The 19911-nt window shown below is 42.8% G+C and overlaps 2 protein-coding genes across 2 annotated transcripts in view; one reads left to right on the forward strand and one right to left on the reverse strand.

Moving 5' to 3' along the window:
• Window positions 1–19911, forward strand: part of exoc4 (exocyst complex component 4) — a 317782-nt gene that overhangs the window by 289592 nt on the left and 8279 nt on the right. The gene's annotated exons all lie outside the window — the stretch shown is intronic.
• LOC308308655 (nuclear factor 7, ovary-like) lies at window positions 12237–13643 on the reverse strand (the record flags this gene model as incomplete). The annotated part of the gene is made up of 1 exon (XM_080754099.1): window positions 12237–13643. One exon carries the CDS (start codon window positions 13641–13643, stop codon window positions 12237–12239), a length of 1407 nt encoding a protein of 468 aa, XP_080610225.1.

The following is a 19911-nucleotide window of genomic DNA, read 5'->3' on the forward strand; positions in this document are numbered from 1 at the left end:
TTGATGATTTGGGTTATTCCAGGGTGTTTGAGGCAGTTTCAAATTAGAATTTTCATTTTTGACAGACTTGCTCTGTCTCTCTCACTGATTAAGATGCAGTGTGTAGGTGTTGCATCATTCAAACATTCATGGTTTTCACATTGACTGACCTCGGATTACACACACACACACGCACGCACGCACGCACGCACGCACGCACACACACACACACACACACACACGCGCGCACGTGCGCACGCACGCACACACACACACACACACACACACAGGCGCTCTGGTGGCGCAATCAGCATGTTGCAGTGTTCATATTCATGTTTTCATCATGCATATTCATAAGTGTGATGTGCATATTCATGCGTGGCACCCTGCCACTAGTTTACCACACTCCAGAGTTAGCAAAAACAATTACACTGGTGTTGTATTGGTGATGGTTAACCACTTAAAGGTAGGGTAAGTGATTTTAAGACATTGAGACATGATTCTTTTCCCCCTACAGCAGGGGTCTTCAACGTTTTCAGGCCAAGGACCCCTTAGTTTAGAGAGAGATGAAGCAGGGACCCCCACAACCTGTTCATAGATTCCATAGTTTCATTGTTTGACAGCAAAATCATCAGTGTATTTTGGATTCATGTCAATTTGAGTTCAGATATTTAACCACTTGAACCGTCAATACTTAATAAACTTGACCTTTCACTCTGTACTTAGTGTGCTCTTTTTCCCCCTCTACACCAAAACCTCTTCGCCGAAAATAGCCGATCTTCAAGCTCACAACACCTCGCAGCGAGGCATGAGCGTGTAGATCTGCTATTTTTGGCTAAAGTTCTCAGAATATGGACGTTAGGAGAAAAAAAAGTTTCTATCACGCACAAATTTGGAGGACCCCCTGTAGTAACTCTGAGGACCCCCTAGGGGTCCCGGACCTTGTTGAAGACCCCTGCCCTACAACATAATCATCAAATACTATAATTATATTGGGAGGAAGATTTTTTTTTCTACAGAAAGTATTTCAATTATGTTTTTATGTGGCCACAACCCACCTGTTCATTAAGTATGCCTGGTTGTCTGGGTGGTGACCCAGCTGAAGTTAGCCACATCTGCAGTTGTGTGGTAAAACTTATTTTGCTTTGGCTTCTGTCAGACAATACAGTCTGTATAATAGCAATAACCACTAAGACACCTAAGGGCGAAAAGCGACTATGGGCTTAATATTGATGGCATAAAAGGGATTCTATTCCCAACAGGGCATCAGCTGGGAATCAGATGTAGAAGAGGTCAGCTCCATATATGGAGATCTAGGTGATGATCCAGTCGTCTCCATGTATGGATATCCAGGATTTGATCTTTGATGAGGTGATGTCACAAAATGTGATGTCACAATGTCAACAAACAGGTCAGCAGCTATAGACATTGAGGCGTTACTATCATACGGACAAGATGAGACGGTTTTCGTAATGTAGAAAGATTAAAGGAAAAGAAAGAGTATGTATAGTATTAGTAATTGCGACCGTCAGGTCGCATTTACTATCAAAACCTCCACCGGCTGTCTGTCAGACCGTCAGTCAGTCAGTCCGCTAGTCTGTCTGTCACACTTTTGCCCTACTCATGTCTCCGCCATCGTTGCCCCTATCTATGTGAAATTTTCCACACACACACTCCTTGCCTGCCAAACCACAACCTTCAGGACCCCCTGCCACCGCCGCCAAATAGTGCAAAAATGACCAAATCAACACCCCAACTGGGCTACTCAAAGGGAATTCCCGGGGACCACGACTCCTGCTGCTCCAACAGTCCTTCACCTTCATTGGTTTAACTTTGCCACGCCCCCTCCCCTCATTGGCCAAAACTCTATTTGGCTTTACTCATCAACCGTTTGTCGTACAAACTTGTGGGTTGTGTCAATTGACTTGATTAAGAGTCCTTCACCTTAATTGGTTTAACTTAGCCCCGCCCCCTCCTCTGATTGCCCCAAACTTTAGTTGGCTTTACTCATTAACTGTTTGTTGTACACACTTGTGGGTGTTGTCAATTAACTTCATTAACAGTCCTTCACCTTAATTGGTTTAACTTTGCCCCGCCCCCTCCTCTGATTGGCCCAAACTTTATTTGGCTTTACTCATCAACCGTTTGTCGTACAAACTTGTGGGTGGAACCAATGCCATTTACAGGCCTCTTTGTGTATACTTCGACCTGACGGTCGCTTATCTCCCGATTAGGGAGTCTTACTGGTACGTATTACTATACTTATGTATAGTGCGTGCGTGCGTGCGTGCGTGCGTGCGTGCGTGCGTGCGTGCGTGCTTGAGACAAAGCCAGGAGCCCAGACAAGGGCACAGTAATAACCATCGATTCCACTTAAAACTGAGGAGAGAAGCCCTGGTGTCCTGCACTGCACTGCAGTGCACGCACGCACGCACGCACACACACACACACACACACACACACACACACACACACACACACACACACACACACACACACACACACACACACACACACACACACACAGACACACACACACAGACAGACAGACACAAGCCCTAACACTCACTCCTCACACCAAGCATGTGGAAACAGTGCCACCTAGAGGCTGAATGTGTGAACTGTCCTATTTCTATAGAAGCACATGGGAACAATGTTAAATATGTACAGTGTGTGTGCGTGTGCGTGTGTGTGCGTGCGCGTGCATGCGTGCGTGCGTGTGACCTCAGCCCAAGAACTGGTCGGGATTCAAACCCCCCCTCTGTGTGAGAAGTAAGGCTGCGCACACACACACACACACACACACACACACACACACACACACACACCATCTGCTCAGAGAGAGTGTAAGCGCCAGGTCTCATCATGTGTCACTGCGATGTCTTATCAACGTCACTTTGTGTGTGAGTGTGTGTGTGTGTGTGTGCGTGCGCATCTGTATTGGTACAGATTGAGTTCAGTGTGGATGGATGTCCCTCCCTCCCTCTCTGGATGGACAGATGAGGTGTAATAAGCTATCAGCAAAAAAGTAGTTTTTAATGTCAGACAAAGGTTGCCTGGCAACAAGTCTAGAGCAGCCTCCAGACAGCAGTGTTTAATACCAAAGTGCATCATGAAGACTGAAGAGTCATTGTCTCTGTGTGATGAAAACATCACCTTAAAGGCCCATTCCCACTGGGCCAGATAACAGATAAAAAAATCTTTCTCCAGAAAAAAAAATATAATAATCTTTCTCCATTCAAGTGGATGGTAAGATACAGATAAAAAAATATATCTGTCACAGATTAAAAAATAAATAAATATATATATATATATATATATATTTTTTTTTTCTTTTTTTTTTTTTTTTCTTTTTTTTTTTTGGTTCTGGTTTTTCGGTTTCAGACGAGGTTCTGGTAAACCTTTTTTTAGGTCCTGCTCTTGATATAGTGCTAAACTTGAGTTCTGGGAACCTATGGGCGGGGCCAGCAGCACTGCTGCTCTTTTTGGGACCTTCCCGGTTAGTTCTGTTTATATGGAAACGTAAGCAGAACTTTTGGTCTCGGAACTTCACAGGTTCTTGAAAGTTGTTGGTGGTTCTGTAAAGTTCTGGTTCTAGTTCCGGTTCGGCCCTGTGGTGGAAAGGGGGCTATGGTCTTACACCAGCCATGCTCAGCCTACGGGCCGCGAGGGCGTTGCAAGTAAGATCAGAGGGGCTTATGTTCGATATCAGCGAGTCTATCCTCTGTCGTCTAATGATCCGTGGGTCGGCGGTTCGAACCCCGGCTCCTCCTCCTGTCCAACATGTGGAAGTGTCCTTGGGCAAGACACTGAACCCCACATTTCCTCCAATGAGTCGGTTGGTGTCAGCTTTGCCACCGTTGGTGTGTGAATGTGGGAAGTGAGGACGCTGGCGTCGACTGTTTGCCAATGTATGAATGAACATCACAGTTATGTAATATAAATAGTAGGACAGAATTCATCAAGAACAGAACTTTCTATTACTAGTAAGACGCCTCAGGGCGACAAGTGACCTCGCTCTAAAGGGATGTGGACATCAGGGATCTCCATATATGGGCATAAAAGGGATTTGTCCCCCCTGGCATCACAGGGATCCCTCTGGCATCATTAATATTAATGACATCAGGGAACTCCATATATGGGCATAAAAGGGATTCTGTTAGTTTGACATCACAGTGAAGCCATAGCGTGATGTCAGAGCGGCAAACCCATTCTGTTAAGAGTGGTTTGATTGATTGATTGAAGACTTTATTAGAAGTTTGCATAGGAAAAGGTACAGTTTCATGACGGTACAGTTCACTGGTACACGGTCTACTAAAAGGAGATCCATGAAAAGACTAAGCTTATTTCCACAGGAAACCCTTTAAGTCTCATATAACATTGAATGACAGACGAATAGAACACAGCACTATGCAGTAGATATGTAAAGAAAAAAAATGAACAGTAAGTATAGAGAGGGTAGGGTTGGGCTAGGTTAGTTTTTTTTACCAGTTGCGAACGGCTGCTGCCTGTAAGTGGTTTTTCAGGGCAATTTTAAAGGATGCTAGTGATCCACACTCCTTTATGGCCTTCGGTAAGGCTTTACACATTTTGGTGGTATAGCAGAAAAACGAGTTTGACCCTTTGTTGGTTTTGACTCTGGGTTGGAAGTGATCTGTAGCGCTGCCTCTGGTGTTGTAATTATGGACATCCTTAATGTTTATAAAGTATTTTGACAGGTACTTGGGTATCATAGTGGTGTAGTGTATCTTGTACACCAGGCCCATTGCAAGTTGCTGTACTCTGTCATCTACTCTGAGCCACCCAACTGACATCCCCTGACATCAGAGCATGATGTCAGAGCGACAAACCCATAGACTGTAAAAATGTCTACACGTGACGTCTACACATCCGGACGAACACGGACAAGCTGTGACGTGTCTCATAGTAAACTGAAATAGGTGCCATGGCATTGGTCCGAAGGTTCATTAGTCCGAAGGTTCATTAGTCCGAATTTGTTAAGAATACTATGCCTAACTCTAACCCTAACCTTAACCTCTGTAACACTAACTAAATTCGGACTAATGAACCTTCGGACTAATGAACCTTCGGACTTATGGGCATTCATTTCCCAGTTGATTCCTCGCGGCTCGCAACTTGCAATTACCCAGAATCGCATCTTCCTAGTTGTCAGTCACTCTAGACAAATAGCGTCTGCTAAACGCCTCTACATCGCAGAGTGTTGTGTGTTTGCAGCGCCTGGTTTCCTGTTCGTGTATAATAGCAGGATAACGCACAGCGGTGTAAGACTCACTGCTGATACATAACGTCCAGGAAAGACTCTCTATAAGGTGTGATGACTCCCAGCCCCGTGCGAAGCTCCCAGTGCTGAATACAGCCCTCACCCAAACCCTTATCTCAGCTAGAGGCCAAAGGATGAGACTATGGGAATAACTAGAGTCTGGTCTGCGTGTGTGTGTGTGTGTGTGTGTGTGTGTGTGTGTGTGTGTGTGTGTGTGTGTGTGTGTGTGTGTGTGTGTGTGTGTGTGTCTGTGTGTGTGTGTGTGTGTGTGTGTGTGTGTGTGTGTGTGCGCGCGCGTGTGTGCGTGTGTGTGTGTGTGATACTGCAGATGCTTAACGATTCAGCGCACACAGGTTTGTCTAAAGCCCAGCATTACCATTCTGTTGGAACAAGCACTTTTTCCCCCCTGCACAACGCCAGTGGAGAGAGGATGAGAGGACACTGTGTGTTTGTGTGTGTGTGCGTGTGTGTGTGTGCGTGTGAGTGTGCGTGAGTGCGTGTGTGCTTGCGAGTGAGTGAGTGTGAGCATGTGTAGCCAACATGCTTCTTAGGTGTACAACAACTTTTGTAAAGAATGATTTTCAGTCTTCAGTGCTTGTGTGCACTTTTGTTCTTTGGTGCTTTCGTGTGCTTGTGTGTGACCGCGCGCACATGCTTGTGTGCGTGCACGGAGAGAGAGAGAGAGAGTGAGTCATACAGTAAGTCAGTTTTATACAGAGATCCTTCAATAGTTCCATAAAAGTATAGAGTCGTCATTACTGCCAGCTTTGCTTTCTTTGCTTTCCTCTGTTTTTACAGGGAATGACACACAGCCACTTCTGTGTCCATACTTTTACACTGTGGTCAAGTAGTTTAGTGTGAACTAGGGATGGGACGATATGAAATTGTCATATCACGATTATTGTGACAAAAGAAATCGCGATTTACAATATAAGCAACGCGTTGTGAGCTTGTAGATCTGCTATTTTGTGTTTCCTGTCACTTCCTGTTTTAGTCGTCTTGTGTTTCCTGTAACTTCCTGTTATCTTTGTCACCGTGTTCACCCTACCTCCTCCCTTCATCTCTCTCTCTCTCCCTCCCTCCCTCCTCTCTTCTATGTGTCTTTGTGCCTGACTGATCTGTTTTCTCACTGTAGTTATGTTTCTCCACTGCTCTTTCCAAATACCGTCTAGGTCGGGGTGGAAACCTCACGCGTACAAAACTGTCACTTTCCCAGAAGTCGAATTCAAAATCATCAAGAGTAGCAGATGTATACGCTTGAAACACGTCGCTATACGCGAGACGCACGCGCGTACGCAGTCTGCAGACCAGTCATTCTCTCGTCACCAGAGGGAACAGACAAACACACAGCTCTCTGGAGAGAGAGAGAGAGAGAGAGAGAGAGAGAGAGAGAGAGAGAGACTTAAGAAACAGACAGAGGAGGGTAATGATATCAGAAAGAACAACAGAACAGAGAGAGAGAGACAGAGCGAGTGGATGAGCATGGAAGAGAGGAGAAAGGCAGAGGCGAGAGAGTTAACTCTGCGTCCTCTGTTGTTACCGCAGCAACAACGGTCTGTTTCCACCTAATGGAGGGAATCATCTACAGCAGGGGTCTTCAACGTGTTCAGGCCAAGGACCCCTTAGTTGAGAGAGAGATGAAGCAGGGACCCCCACAACCTGTTCATAGATTCCATATCGTTTCATTGTTTGACAGCACAATCATCAGTGTATTTTGGATTCATGTCAATTTGTGTTTTCAGATATTTATATTATATTTAACCACTTGAAACGTCAATACTTAATAAACTTGACCTTTCACTCTGTACTTAGTCTGCTCTTTTTCCCCCTCTACATCAAACCTCTTGGCCGAAAATAGCCGATCTACAAGCTCACAACACCTCGCAGCGCAAGGCGTTGTGAGCTTGTAGATCTGCTATTTTTCGGCTTAAGTTCTCAGAGTAAGGACATTAGGGTTCATATAAAAGAGGAGAAAAAAGGTTTCTATCACACAAAGATTTGCAGGACCCCCTGTAGTAACTCTGAGGACCCCCTAGGTGTCCCGGACCCCCTGTTCAAGACCCCTGATCTGGAGAGACTTCACTCTCCTCTCTCTTCTCCTCTCCTCTCAATTAACAATTTAAAATTGTTATCCAGAGCTATTAGCAAGGTAATACATCAATACATCAACATCAATATATCAAATGCACAGCAATAGTAAAACAGACCAAGATAGAGCAAGCACCTTATTCAGTAAGAAACTATATAAAAAAAGAAAAAGAAAAAAAAAAAGGCTATATAAATTACAGGTACAGTATGCTCATTGAGGGTAGGCATGTACTACGGTAAGTGCTATGGTCTAAAGTGGTGTCTGAAGAGGTTAGTCTTCAGACTACGGTGGAAGCTAGGGAGTGAGTCTGCGGTTCTAAGTGCAACAGTTTGCGGGGCCAGGAGAGAGAAGAGTCGAGTGGACGAGTGGATCGTTGTCCTGGGGTTTTCAGTGAGGGTTCTGTCAGCATCCTCGGGTCCGCATCAATATGCCGACGGGCCGGTATTCCGACACTAAAACTAAACCTAACTCTAACCCTAACCCTAAACCTAACCTCAGTAACCGTGACGAGTAACTAACCTGCCGACGCTAGTCGGAACAGCGGCCCGTCGGCATATTGAGTGGACCCCAGCATCCTCAGTTTACAGTTTACAGTTTAGGCATTTAGCAGACGCTTTTAACCCAAAGTGACTTACAATAAGCAGATAATACATCACTATAATAAACATGATAACATGTCAGAACATCAACAACAATATAACAAATGCATATGAATATCAAACAATATAATCCTTGCAAGTGTTGAATTAGTCTTGGGACGCATGCCCCCGCCGCTCCATATCTTTTCTGAGCAAGGGTCTCGCCTCTCACGCAAACAGACATGCATTGACCCCAAACCCCCCAAGTTCACACCTCTCCAACGCTTATAGTGTCACAACCGGGTGTCAAAGAAACAAGCCTATATGCATATGAATAGACCTGTACAGTAGGTGTTGAGCGACGTGCGTGTGACGTCTATAGATACGCGACCCCCCAAACATTGAATCACCAATGCACCACTGATCCTCGCTAAACCTCCTCTCCTCTCCTCTCCTCTCCTCTCCTCTCCTCTCCTCTCCTCTCCTCTCCTCTCCTCTCCACCTCTAACTAATGTGTTGTTGTGAATGTGCTGACAGAGGCAGCCTGTAATGGCCTTAATATCGTACACGCCCAAATGAGGGGAAAAGAATTGTGCTGATTCTTGTCTTTCTCCCTCCCTCTCCACTCCTCCCTCTCTTATCTTAACTCCTTCTCTCCATCCATCTCTCCTCCCTCTCGCGTTCTGTCCATCCGCCTCTCCTTCTCTCAGTCTGTTTCATCCGTCCATCCCTCTGTCTCTCTTGTTCTCAGCAGTGCTGGAAAAATTACTCACACTCTTTATTCTTTAAGTAAAAGTATCAATTCTGCATTATAGAAATACTCTGTTGCAAGTAAAAGTGCGGAATTCCAAATGCACTTGAGCAAAAGTATGAAAGTGTTGGCATTAGGGCTGGGACTTTAACTGATTAATTGCAATTAATTAATTACAGAAAATTAACGCAATTAAAAAAATGAACGCATTTTAATTGCACTTAGTTTTTGCACCACAGAACCTTCAGTTTCGGGCATACCGGCGATCATAGCGATGCACCAACCAAGAAGAGACAACAAACGCGAAGGGAGAAGTAGCCGATCAGAGTGCTTTGCTCGTTGATTCACTCGTACAACAAAATGTGAGTTACTTGAAAAAAATGCTTCTCGGGTCAAATATTAATATGCGATTAAAATGCGATTAATTGTGATTAATTAATTACAAAACCTGTAATTAATTCGAACATTTTTTTAATCACATCCCAGCCATAGTTGGCATCGAAATGTACTTAAAGTACCAAAAGTAAAAGTACAAAATGTGTGAAGATAGCAGATCTACAAGCTCACAACGCGTTGCGTTGTGAGCTTGTATATCTGCTATTTTCAAATATTTCAAATCTCTGTTCAAATATAAAATAGGGTTAAGTGATTGTATGTATGTTTTGTAATATTCTAATTAATATCTACAAAGTAACTACATTTTTCAAATACATGCAGTACAATATGTGGATCCCACATGTAGTGGAGTAGATGTAAAAGTATTGGAAGTAAAGTATAACTACCTCAAAATGTTATACTTCAGTACAGTACTTAATTAAGTACTTAGTTACACCCCTGGTTCTCAGAGTGTTTGTACGGTACACACATCTCCTCCGTCTCGGACACGCCTCATAAATACACTTCATATTCTGTGTATTGTGTGTGTGTGTGTGTGTGTGTGTGTGTGTGTGTGTGTGTGTGTGTGTGTGTGTGTGTGTGTGTGTGTGTGTGTGTGTGTGTGTGTGTGTGTGTGTGTGTGTGTGTGTGTGTGTGTGCGCGTGCGTGCGTGCGTGTTCTGTGTATTATGTGAGGGGAAGCGTTGTCAGCTAATTAACATTTAATGGAGAGCTGCATGTCGGTGCATGTCTGTGTGTGTGTGTGTGTGCACATGCACGCACGCATGCACGCACACACATTGGTTAGGGATGCAGCACTTGTGTGTGACTGTGATTTGGCTGGAGAGAGAGAGAGAGAGTGCAGAGTGGCAGGAAAATAAAACAAGCATGTGTTCTTTATTCATACGGATCCTGTTCTGATCCAGCCGACAAAATGCTTTCTTCATTTACCAGCTCCAAGCTCACAACGTGACGCGTTGTGACGCTTGGAGGTCTGCTATTTTCAATATTTTCACCAAAAGGCACTTTTAGAAATGTCAGCCCCTGCCTCTCTAACATTCTCTGCACGTCCCTGGTGAGGACGTTTTGCTGTCACTAGTGTTTTTTTCAAGGTCACACCGCACTTTTATTCTACCAATGAGGGGCGGATTCTCTATTCTGCCATTTGTAGATTTCTGCAAAAAAAAATCCATTCCCATTGAAATGCATTGTCAGAATCCACTCTCATAGGTAGAATCAAAGTGTGGTGTGACCATCATACAAGTAAAAGTCTAGAATTCCAAATGTACTGAATAAAAAGTACAAAAAGTACTGGCATCAAAATCTGTCGTTGTTTCCTGTTGAGATTTGCACATTTCATCCAGTTTTTTTCATCTCACTCACGTCACTTTGTCTTCTGACCTCACTCAGCAAGGAAATAAACAGAAAATAAACAAAAATAAAAATAAAACAATTCACAGGAGGCAAGCAGTGATCACCCCATGATGTGCACTGCAATGTAGTTTCAAATGCACTACATTGCAGGCGCTTTTTTGAGAGTAAAAAAATAAGAAGACGTGTGACGTGTGATCTGGGCAGCTTGCCCCAGGAAATGTGCCAATCTCAATAGGGGACAACGGTATGTGCAGAATGTCTCGTTTCTAGTTTTCAAAAGCATAAATATCTTTTGAAAATAGCCGATCTACAAGCTCACATTGTGAGCTTGTAGATTGGCTATTTTCAAATGGCCGAAAAGTATAATAAATGTAGTGGAGTAAAAGTACAATATTGGTCTCTGAGATGTAGTGGATTATAAGTAAAAGTACACAAAAATGGAGATACTCAATTAAAATACAGTAAATATAATTAAAAGTTTTACTTGACAGTCGAGTAAAACCGACGAAAAACACACTGAGTTAGACTAAAACTAAATCAAAATCTGCTGTCAAAACAATACTGCTCTGAAGGGTGTGTGGATGTGTCCCTTGATTGCGATTCAAGGATTTATTATTATTTTGTCAAGCGACATTTCAAAAGATTGCAATGTGACATATTTAGAACACCTCAAGTAAGCTGTTTTATTATTTTTATTATGGTGTTATCATTTTATTATCAGTGATTCATGTGACTGCAGGGTTCATAGTCTAAACCTCAGCCGTTGTGGTTTTATAAAACTGAAGTAATATTTTACATATTGACCTCTTCTAACCACCACACAACATCATACTTTATAATGTCATAAAGATATTCATCCAACATGGTGATTCTATATTAGGAAGAAAGTACAGTACAGTTAATTAGAAGTGTATTATACAGTGCAGGCCTGGTGTTGTCCATTTTTTGACGGAACAAAGGCCAAATGCCAGGGCAGGAAGGATATCTAATAAAACAAGATTTTAGTCCATTGAGATAATTTGTTGAATCTAAGGATTAGGGATGATAACCTAATCTGCAGTGAAATAGATAAATGATGGTATTTACAATCTGATCCATGCTCAGCCCTTCACCAATCAAAGACACTGGATTGGTTTAAAGATGGGAACTCGGGGGAGTTAAAATTTCAGAATCTCAACAAAACACTGGTGTCTACATGACAAGAAAGAGACACTGGTGTCTACTGTCTACATATTGACCAGAAAGAGACAGAGGAGAAAGTGCTACTGTCAGCTGGGGCATTAAGGCCACTGTGGCCTCAGGTCATGCCATTGGTTTGAGGGGCACAAGGCCAAACTGAGGGGCAACAACGGCCATGGCCTCAATGAAATTCCTGCCCTGATACAGTGAATAACTATAATAGTCTGATGCATTTTGGAGTAAAGTATCTTGATTTCTCAACATGATTACTACCGAGATCATTTCTACATGAATGTCACAATATGAATGTTACCTTTGAAATCATTCAAATAATCCTGTTATTGTCAACATTAGTACTCATGTTATTAATACTGTGATAGCAGACAATTTACACTATATATGATCTACAATTGTGGTCATTATTGACAATAGACTGGAACCTCAATCCATAACTAGACATCATAATCATCATCATCATCATCATCATCATCATCATCATCATCCACATTTTGTTCATTGCCCTCTCGACAACTCACGATCTTATTGATTTTCAAATTGACTGGTATACTGGTTTAAAGTCTCAAATAGTTTGTCTTTATCATGTCGTCATCATCATCATCCTCATCACTGTCTAACTACGTGGTTCCTTAGTTACACTGACCTTCCATGGTGACATTTTCAGAGGGTGAGTTGTGTAATTGACAATGTATGGAAAGAGTGTGTCAGTGAAAGTGTGTGTGAAGGTGTATATGCGTGTGTTAGTATCAGGATCAGAGAATGACAGCTTTCCTCTGTTCCAGTCCAGTTGGACTCTGATGGTCTTGGGGTTCTGCTTCACTGAGAGAACAGTGTATGACCCTGCTGAGGAGACTGCTCCGTATGTACCTTCAGATGACCATATGGTCCAGCGTTGACCCCCTCCCATTCCCTTCCTCTGAAAGGACTCTGCTAGCCCACCTACTGACCAATGTGTATTGTCTCCAACCTCAACATCCCAGCTGTGAGTCCCTGAGTTAAAGCCCTCAGAACCCAGGACAAAGGGCCACAAGTCAAACCTCTCTGGGTTGTCAGGAAGCTGCTGTTTCTCTCCCCATCTCACACTGGTCAGATCATCAGACATGATGAGTTCTGGATGGGCGGTGTTGGGGTCCAGAGCGACAGGCGTATAAGAGACAATGTCCTTCATCTTCTCCCAGACTCTGAAGGTCAGGTTCTTCAGGTGTTTGGCCTCGTTGATCACTGCTCCTGAGACCGGCTGTGGGTCCGGCTGTGTGAGCTGGACTCTTTCCATGGTGGTCTTGTAGTTCTGCAGGAATGAGATGTTTTCAGCTCTCAGCTCCTCCTCTATGGCTCTGATGGTGTCTGAAATGGTTGATATGTCTCTGCTCAGAACCTCGATCTTCTCCTTCATTATCTGACTCTTCTGCTGCTCTTCCTCCCTCAGTGCAGCGATCCTGGCCGCCTCTTCATCTTCTAGAAACTGACGCATCTTCTTAAAGTGTTCCTTCACCTGCAACTCTGCGTGCCGGGCCCGGACCTTAATGTGTTCTGCTGTTTGGTCACTTTTAGTTTTGACTTTATTATAGGCCTCCAGTTTGTCCTGTAAAGGCTTCAGTAATGTCTGGACTTCCTCCTTGTGATCCGGTGCAGCTTCATCGATGGGTCTGAAACTGTGCTTGATGTGGTTTTTAGAATCTCGACACACAAGGCACACTGGCTGTTGACATTCCAGACAGAACAGTTTGAGTTTCTCGTCAGCATGCAGACTGCAGAGAACCCCGGACCCTGTTGAAGCTCTCTGATGTCTCTCCTTTACGAAGGCCTCACACAGGTTCCTCAGAGCCAGGTTAGGAGGTGGGTCCTTTGAACGTCTCTTCTTACAAACGGGACATTCCTTTATTTCCTTCTCTCTCCACCATTCCTGCAGACAGCCTTTACAGAAGCTGTGGCTACAGGACATGATAAGAGGATCTTTAAAGATGTCACAGCACACAGGACAGGAATAATCCTCTTCTGGGCAAGATGACTTGGAAGCCATTTTGTCTCCGAGTGACGCTACAAACACGGTTCAAGACAGGAAATCAGACAGTCAGTGGTGGTAACACTCCCTCTTCTATAATGTCCCCTGACCTTTACGTTGACTGTGGATGGTGGTTGACAGAGTCAGCAGCAGGTTCCAGTGGTCCTGGTCAGTGTTCCCTCCTGTAGCTGTGGAAAGACAGTCTGTCCTCCTCACTGGAAGTTGTGTTTGATCTGAACGTCAATCGTATCGTCTCAGATCAGACTGGCAACGAGGCGGAGCTTTGACGCGCCACACATCTGTTACAAAGTTCACACACACACACACACACACACACACACACACACACACACACACACACACACACACACATGCGCGCACACACACACACACACAGGCATGCATTCTCTTAATCACAGACAAATTCACCCAGAGTCTAAAGTCTGATTCATATTTAGTTGCACAACGAAAACAGGAGACCTCCAAACTCACAATGTGTTGAGATTCGACACGTTGTGAGCTTGTAGATCTGCTATTTTTTCAGTGCCCGGCACTACAACTAAGAGTAAATTACGACAGTACAGTGATGCTTTTTATGGAGTGAACTTTGACTGTTCAAACTGCTTTATAATGTAGTCCTCACATGAACTCTTTCACACAGTGACGGCAGGTGCAGTCAATATAATACTTACCCAGAAGTATCGTGAGGCGAAATCTTTCACATCTGTCTTTTATAGCGCCACCAGGAGGCCAACTTATGTAAAACTTTTTTTTTTAAATATTACTCCTTCAGATGTTATCCAAACGTCACGCAAATCGGTACACGTAATCTTTATAGTCATGTGATCAAGGCAGATCTCTTAGATTTGTCATATTCCATCCTGATGAAGATCTGAAGTTTGCAGAAGTGGCCCGTTTTTAACAAAATGCTGCAAGTTATGAATGCAGCGTTTCGTATATTTAGTCGACTAAAACTAGACTAAGACAAAAACATTTCAGATGACTAAAATATGACTACAACCAGGGCAGGAATTTCACGGCGGCCACGACGGCCATGGCCGTCGTTGCCCCTCTCTTTGGCCGTGTGCCCCTCGAAAAATGACATGCCCAAACGGCCACAGTGGCCGTGGTGCCCCGGCGCCCACAGCAGTCCGTTAACTGCTTTTTACCGTTTTTTCCTCTGCGCGATTTTCCAGTCATTACGGTAACAGCAGTGCATGGTTGGTTGAGCTGCTCACATGACCAGTAGTAGATTCCATTTACGCTCGTAGTAGCAGCATAGCAGCCACCGCATAGTGGAGCCGCCGACACAGTGATTATACAACACAAAAACATCACCGGGCTAAACGGGAGTTACATCTAACGCAGCCTGTTGAATAAATCCGAATGTGCGAATGAATGCCTTCAAACGGAGCTCTGCTGAGCTCAGGACAACAACCGAAATACAGCGCTAAGGGAACCAAAAGCTATTCTTTCCCCAAGAGGCTGAGCTGTCAGAAAGTACATTATTGTTGAGAAAGGATCGCTTCACTCCGCGAACGGGAGGGAGGAGTTTGTGTGCGTGTGTGCGTGCGTGCACAACACATGGCCAGTGGTGGAAAAAGTACTCAAATGTTTTACTCAAGTAAAAGTATCAATAGCCTACTGCAATGTAGAAATACTCCGGTTGCAAGTAAAAGTCCTCAAATTCAAAATATACTTGAGTAAAAGTACAAAAGTATTGGTATCAAAAATGTACTTAAAGTACCAAAAGTTAAAAGTACAAAATGTTTGAAAATAGCAGATCTACAAGCTCACAACACATAGTTATGCGACATCTTGAGCTTGTAGATCTGCTATTTTTTCTACAAGCTTGGTTATTTTCAAATAGCCTCAATAGGGCTAAAGTGGTTCATGTATAACATTTATATATGCAAAGTAACTGTTAACTAAAGGTTTCAAATAATTGTAGTGGAGTAAAAGTACAATATTTGGATCCGAGATGTAGTGGAGTAGAAGTAAGTGTTAGAAATACTCAAAATTACAATAAACAATTAAGTACAATACTTAAGTAAATGTACTTAGTTACTTTACACCACTGCACATGGCAAAACAGAAATAAACATTTTCTTGATATTTATTTAATTGAAAGGTATTACATTAAACCTTAACGTTTAAGCTAAATTAATTATGACTGTGGCGTGTACTTAAAATCATTGTTTTAATGATGGCCTTCCTGCCCTGGCACTTGGCCTTTGTGCCCTCAAAAAATTTACAACACCAAAGGCCAATTGGCCTTGCCCCTAAACTGATGAAATTCCAGGCCTGACTACAACTTTTATTCAACACTATGACTAACACTAAAACTAACTTTGCTGTCAAAAACAACACTGCTCTAAAGGGTGTGTGGATGTGTCCTTTTATTGTGATTCAAGTTGTTAAACTATGGAATATGGAATATGACAGTGTCATCTGTAGTAGGGCTATTATAAACATTTGAGTTAAAAACACATACTTATTTGTTATTTCAAAAGGGCAATGTGACACATTTAGAACCACAATACCTCAAGTAAGCTGTTTTGATGTTTTATTATGGTAATATCATTTTATTATCAGTATTATCAGACTGCAGAGTTCATAGTCTATACCTCAGCCGTTGTGGTCTCATAAAACGAAAGTAATATTTAACATCTAACCACCACACAACATCATACTTTATAACAGTGGATCTCAACCGGGGAGGGGATATATATATATATATATATATATATATATATATATATATATATATATATATATATATATATATATCATAAAAGAATCATCATTTATGTGGTTGGGGACCGCAGGAAAAATGGTTCCTCGCTAACGTCTATTTCTCAATATTCTACATACAAGCACAGGCACACACACAAGCATTATACCAAGTAGTGTTGTTTGTTATTGAGAGCTTTCTGCAGTCTGTGTCCAACAACCTTCCCTCTGGCTTCACAGATTCTTCTGCTAACTGTGAGAGGGATTCCCACATGGACACGCACGCACGCACGCACGCACGCACACACACACACACACACACACACACACACACACACACACACCCACACACACACACACCTCCCCAGATGGACGGTCGTTGATTGAACGTGACGCAAACACAACAAACACGGTTGTGGCCGTCTGTCTAGAAAAACCTCTTATCTAGGATAATATTTCAAGTCTTTATTGTTTATCTTGTTTTGATAATTAATTAAAGCCCTATTACTTAATCATACAAGAGCACTGTGCAAAAGTAGAGAGAATGCCAGATATATGAGCTTACACGACGAGTCACGCCTCTGCGTTGTGAGCAGGGCTCCAGTTGATTTAAAATGCAGCAAACACAAGAACTAAAAGTTCCTATGATTGGCCGCTAGTTGCGCTGTTCTGGTATTTCTCATGGAAACGACGTCGTCTTACCGCCGCCTTAGTTGAACATAAGAGGTATTCCGTCCCGACAGTGACCATGATGAGAGAACCCACAGCTCCTCTGGTCTGGAGGCAGGCTCTTCACAAACCTGGGTCTGACCTTGGTTTGTCTGGCAGAGCGGTGGCCAAGGGCACGCACACACACGCACGCATGCGCACACACACGCGCGCATACAGCGAGACCAGCGCCCGACTTGATAAACACTAGCGTCTGTGTAGCCCCCACGCGCATCGGGGGGCTACACGCCACACACACACACACACACACCCCTCAGAGGTTCTGTGGTTGGATTTTTAAGTGTCATTTTAGATTGTAACCACTTTAACTGTTATTTTAAACTTTGGCTATTCAAAAATAGCATGATATAAAGGCTCGTAGCTTGAAGATCTGTTATTATTTGAAAAATAATGAAACGTTTAGCAAATCTTGTTTTTTAACTAAAATCTTTGCTCCTAGTCAGGGAATAGCAGAATACCTGTCAAATCTGGGAAAAATTCCTTACCAAACGATGTCTTCACCAATGAGTTCGTAAAGGTGTCTAGTAACATATTTAACAAAGTTTGAAATTCAAAATCCCTAGGAGAATCTTTGACAGCTAGGGTAAGTTTGGGTCACTTTTGCTTTAAGTGGGATGTGAGGGGTCTAACTAAGTGTTTTTAATCATTCTGAATCCATTGCATGCATTTGTTTTGCACAAAAAAACATTCCTTGGGCTAAAAACGGCCCCCACAAACCTGTGAAAAGTGATGACTCATCACTAAACCATAGTTTTGTGGGGCTGTTTTTAGCCCAAGGAAGGTGATGAGACCAAGGAAGTGGATGAGACCCGAACTTACCCTAGCTGTCAAATATTCTCCTAGGGATTTAGACGAGTGACAAATAGCCCAAAAGTGCTTTAGTTTTCGAGATACCCCTACCGGAGTTAGGACCAAACACAACATAGTTTTTCCTCATCTCTAAGGTCTCCCATACATGAAATGGATTCTTGTATAAAAATATTTTACTGCAAAAGTGGTGAAATTGATATATAAAGTTATACACCCCAAACAAAAAAAGAAGCCTCTCCGTCTGGGGGTTGAGGCATATAAACTCATGTAGATTCACAATGGAATGTCTGAGAGCTTTAAAACTTGGCACACTTGAAGTCAGGACATCCCTCTACATTCTAGAAAAGACAGAGAGTCAATATCTGAATGGAAGTAGGAGATACAGTCATTTAAACACATACCTACAATGGGCGGAAATGTAAATCTATGTAGCATGTTCTCTTTACTTTTAAGTGACTATGACATGGATTGCCATGGTAATACATATGAGGGCTTGTTGGAAAGGTGTGGTTCTACTGAATCCAGCAATACCAATTGTGTAAAAGTAGCTTACATACTCATGAAGTTATGTGACTAAACGTATATGTTGTCCCAAACTGGAAAAAATAATGAAAAGAAACAGCCCTAATTTATGAAATCTACAGCATATATATATATATATGTATGTATTTATATATATATATATATATATATATATATATATATATATATATATATATATATATATATATATATCCCATTGAATACACCGTTATGCCCAACTGATATACAGTAGTGCAGCCAGCTAGAAGCTGAGACACAGAGAGGCTGTTCCCTCTGCATAGACTTCTGACTCAGTGAGGATGTCAAAGAGTCCGCCATCACCATAGAGCTTTCCGATGCTGGCAAGGTAAGCCATTGTGACATGCATACCTCCTAGTCTCATTGTGATCTTCCCATGTAAAAGCTCTGGTTTGTTCCACAAGATCTGTTGCGCTTTGCTATAAATTGCAAGGTCTGCAGTCACAAGTATATGGTGTTGTCCTAGTTCTTCAGCTAACTGTACAAGCCGCATCATGTCTGTATAGATGGTGGACAAATCTGAGGGTGATTCTCTTATGAAAGGCATGTACAGTAAGTAGTACACTGGCTACTGGAGGAGCTGTGTCTGATGTGAAAGCATTGAATGCAGACCACGCAGGAATATGTTGTTGATTCTCAATATGGTTTTGGGCTAGCTTCCAAACCAGGTCTCTGTCTTCTGCTGCTTTGGAGACTGCTGTGTTTATGTGTAGTATCTCAGGCTTGGGAAGTTCAGGCGGTTCTGGTCGCTTTGGAGGTTTGATATATCTGTAACCAGAAATAATAAGATACTCTTGTTATCATATGCATTAAATATCAACTAAAACACTAAACCTCACCAAGTATTCATATTGAATCATTTGTACTGTGGCTGTGCACATGAAAACAATAAATACAATTTGAAAAATCCAAACACACCTGTGAAGTTTATCTCCATTCAAGTCAGCTGTGTTCAAGGTTGAGAGAGACCCGTGCTAGGCCTTCATCTGCAGCGGAGACATGGCCTCTTTGGTACACAACAGATGCCATAGCATGAGTTGTTTGCTTCCCGTCCAGAGTATCCTCATTTTGATCAAAGTTATCGATCGCTGCATCAACAATTCCATGTTCAGAGACTCTAGTGAGGCCAGTTGGGATGTAGACACCACTCTCTGTCCTTGATATTTGGTCTGCTGCTGCAGATGTGAGGAAGTGTCGAACCTCTGTATAAGAAACACAGTGCCCCATTGCACTGAGCTCATCGATGAGCAACTTACAACCAAATTCATGATGAATCAAAATGGCAAGTCCCAGTGTGATTGGTGTATGGATGTGACGGCACTGTGCAATGAGATCATGGCAGATTGCAATGACAGGCAGATTGTCCTTTGAAGCTGGTTCCTCATCACAGGTCTTGTAATTTCGGTGGGCATTTGAATCAGCACACCAGTTCACAAAGTCATAAACATCATTT

This window comes from Nannobrachium achirus (assembly GCF_963921795.1).
Source record: "Nannobrachium achirus genome assembly, chromosome: 23".
In the NCBI taxonomy this organism is placed as follows: domain Eukaryota; kingdom Metazoa; phylum Chordata; class Actinopteri; order Myctophiformes; family Myctophidae; genus Nannobrachium; species Nannobrachium achirus.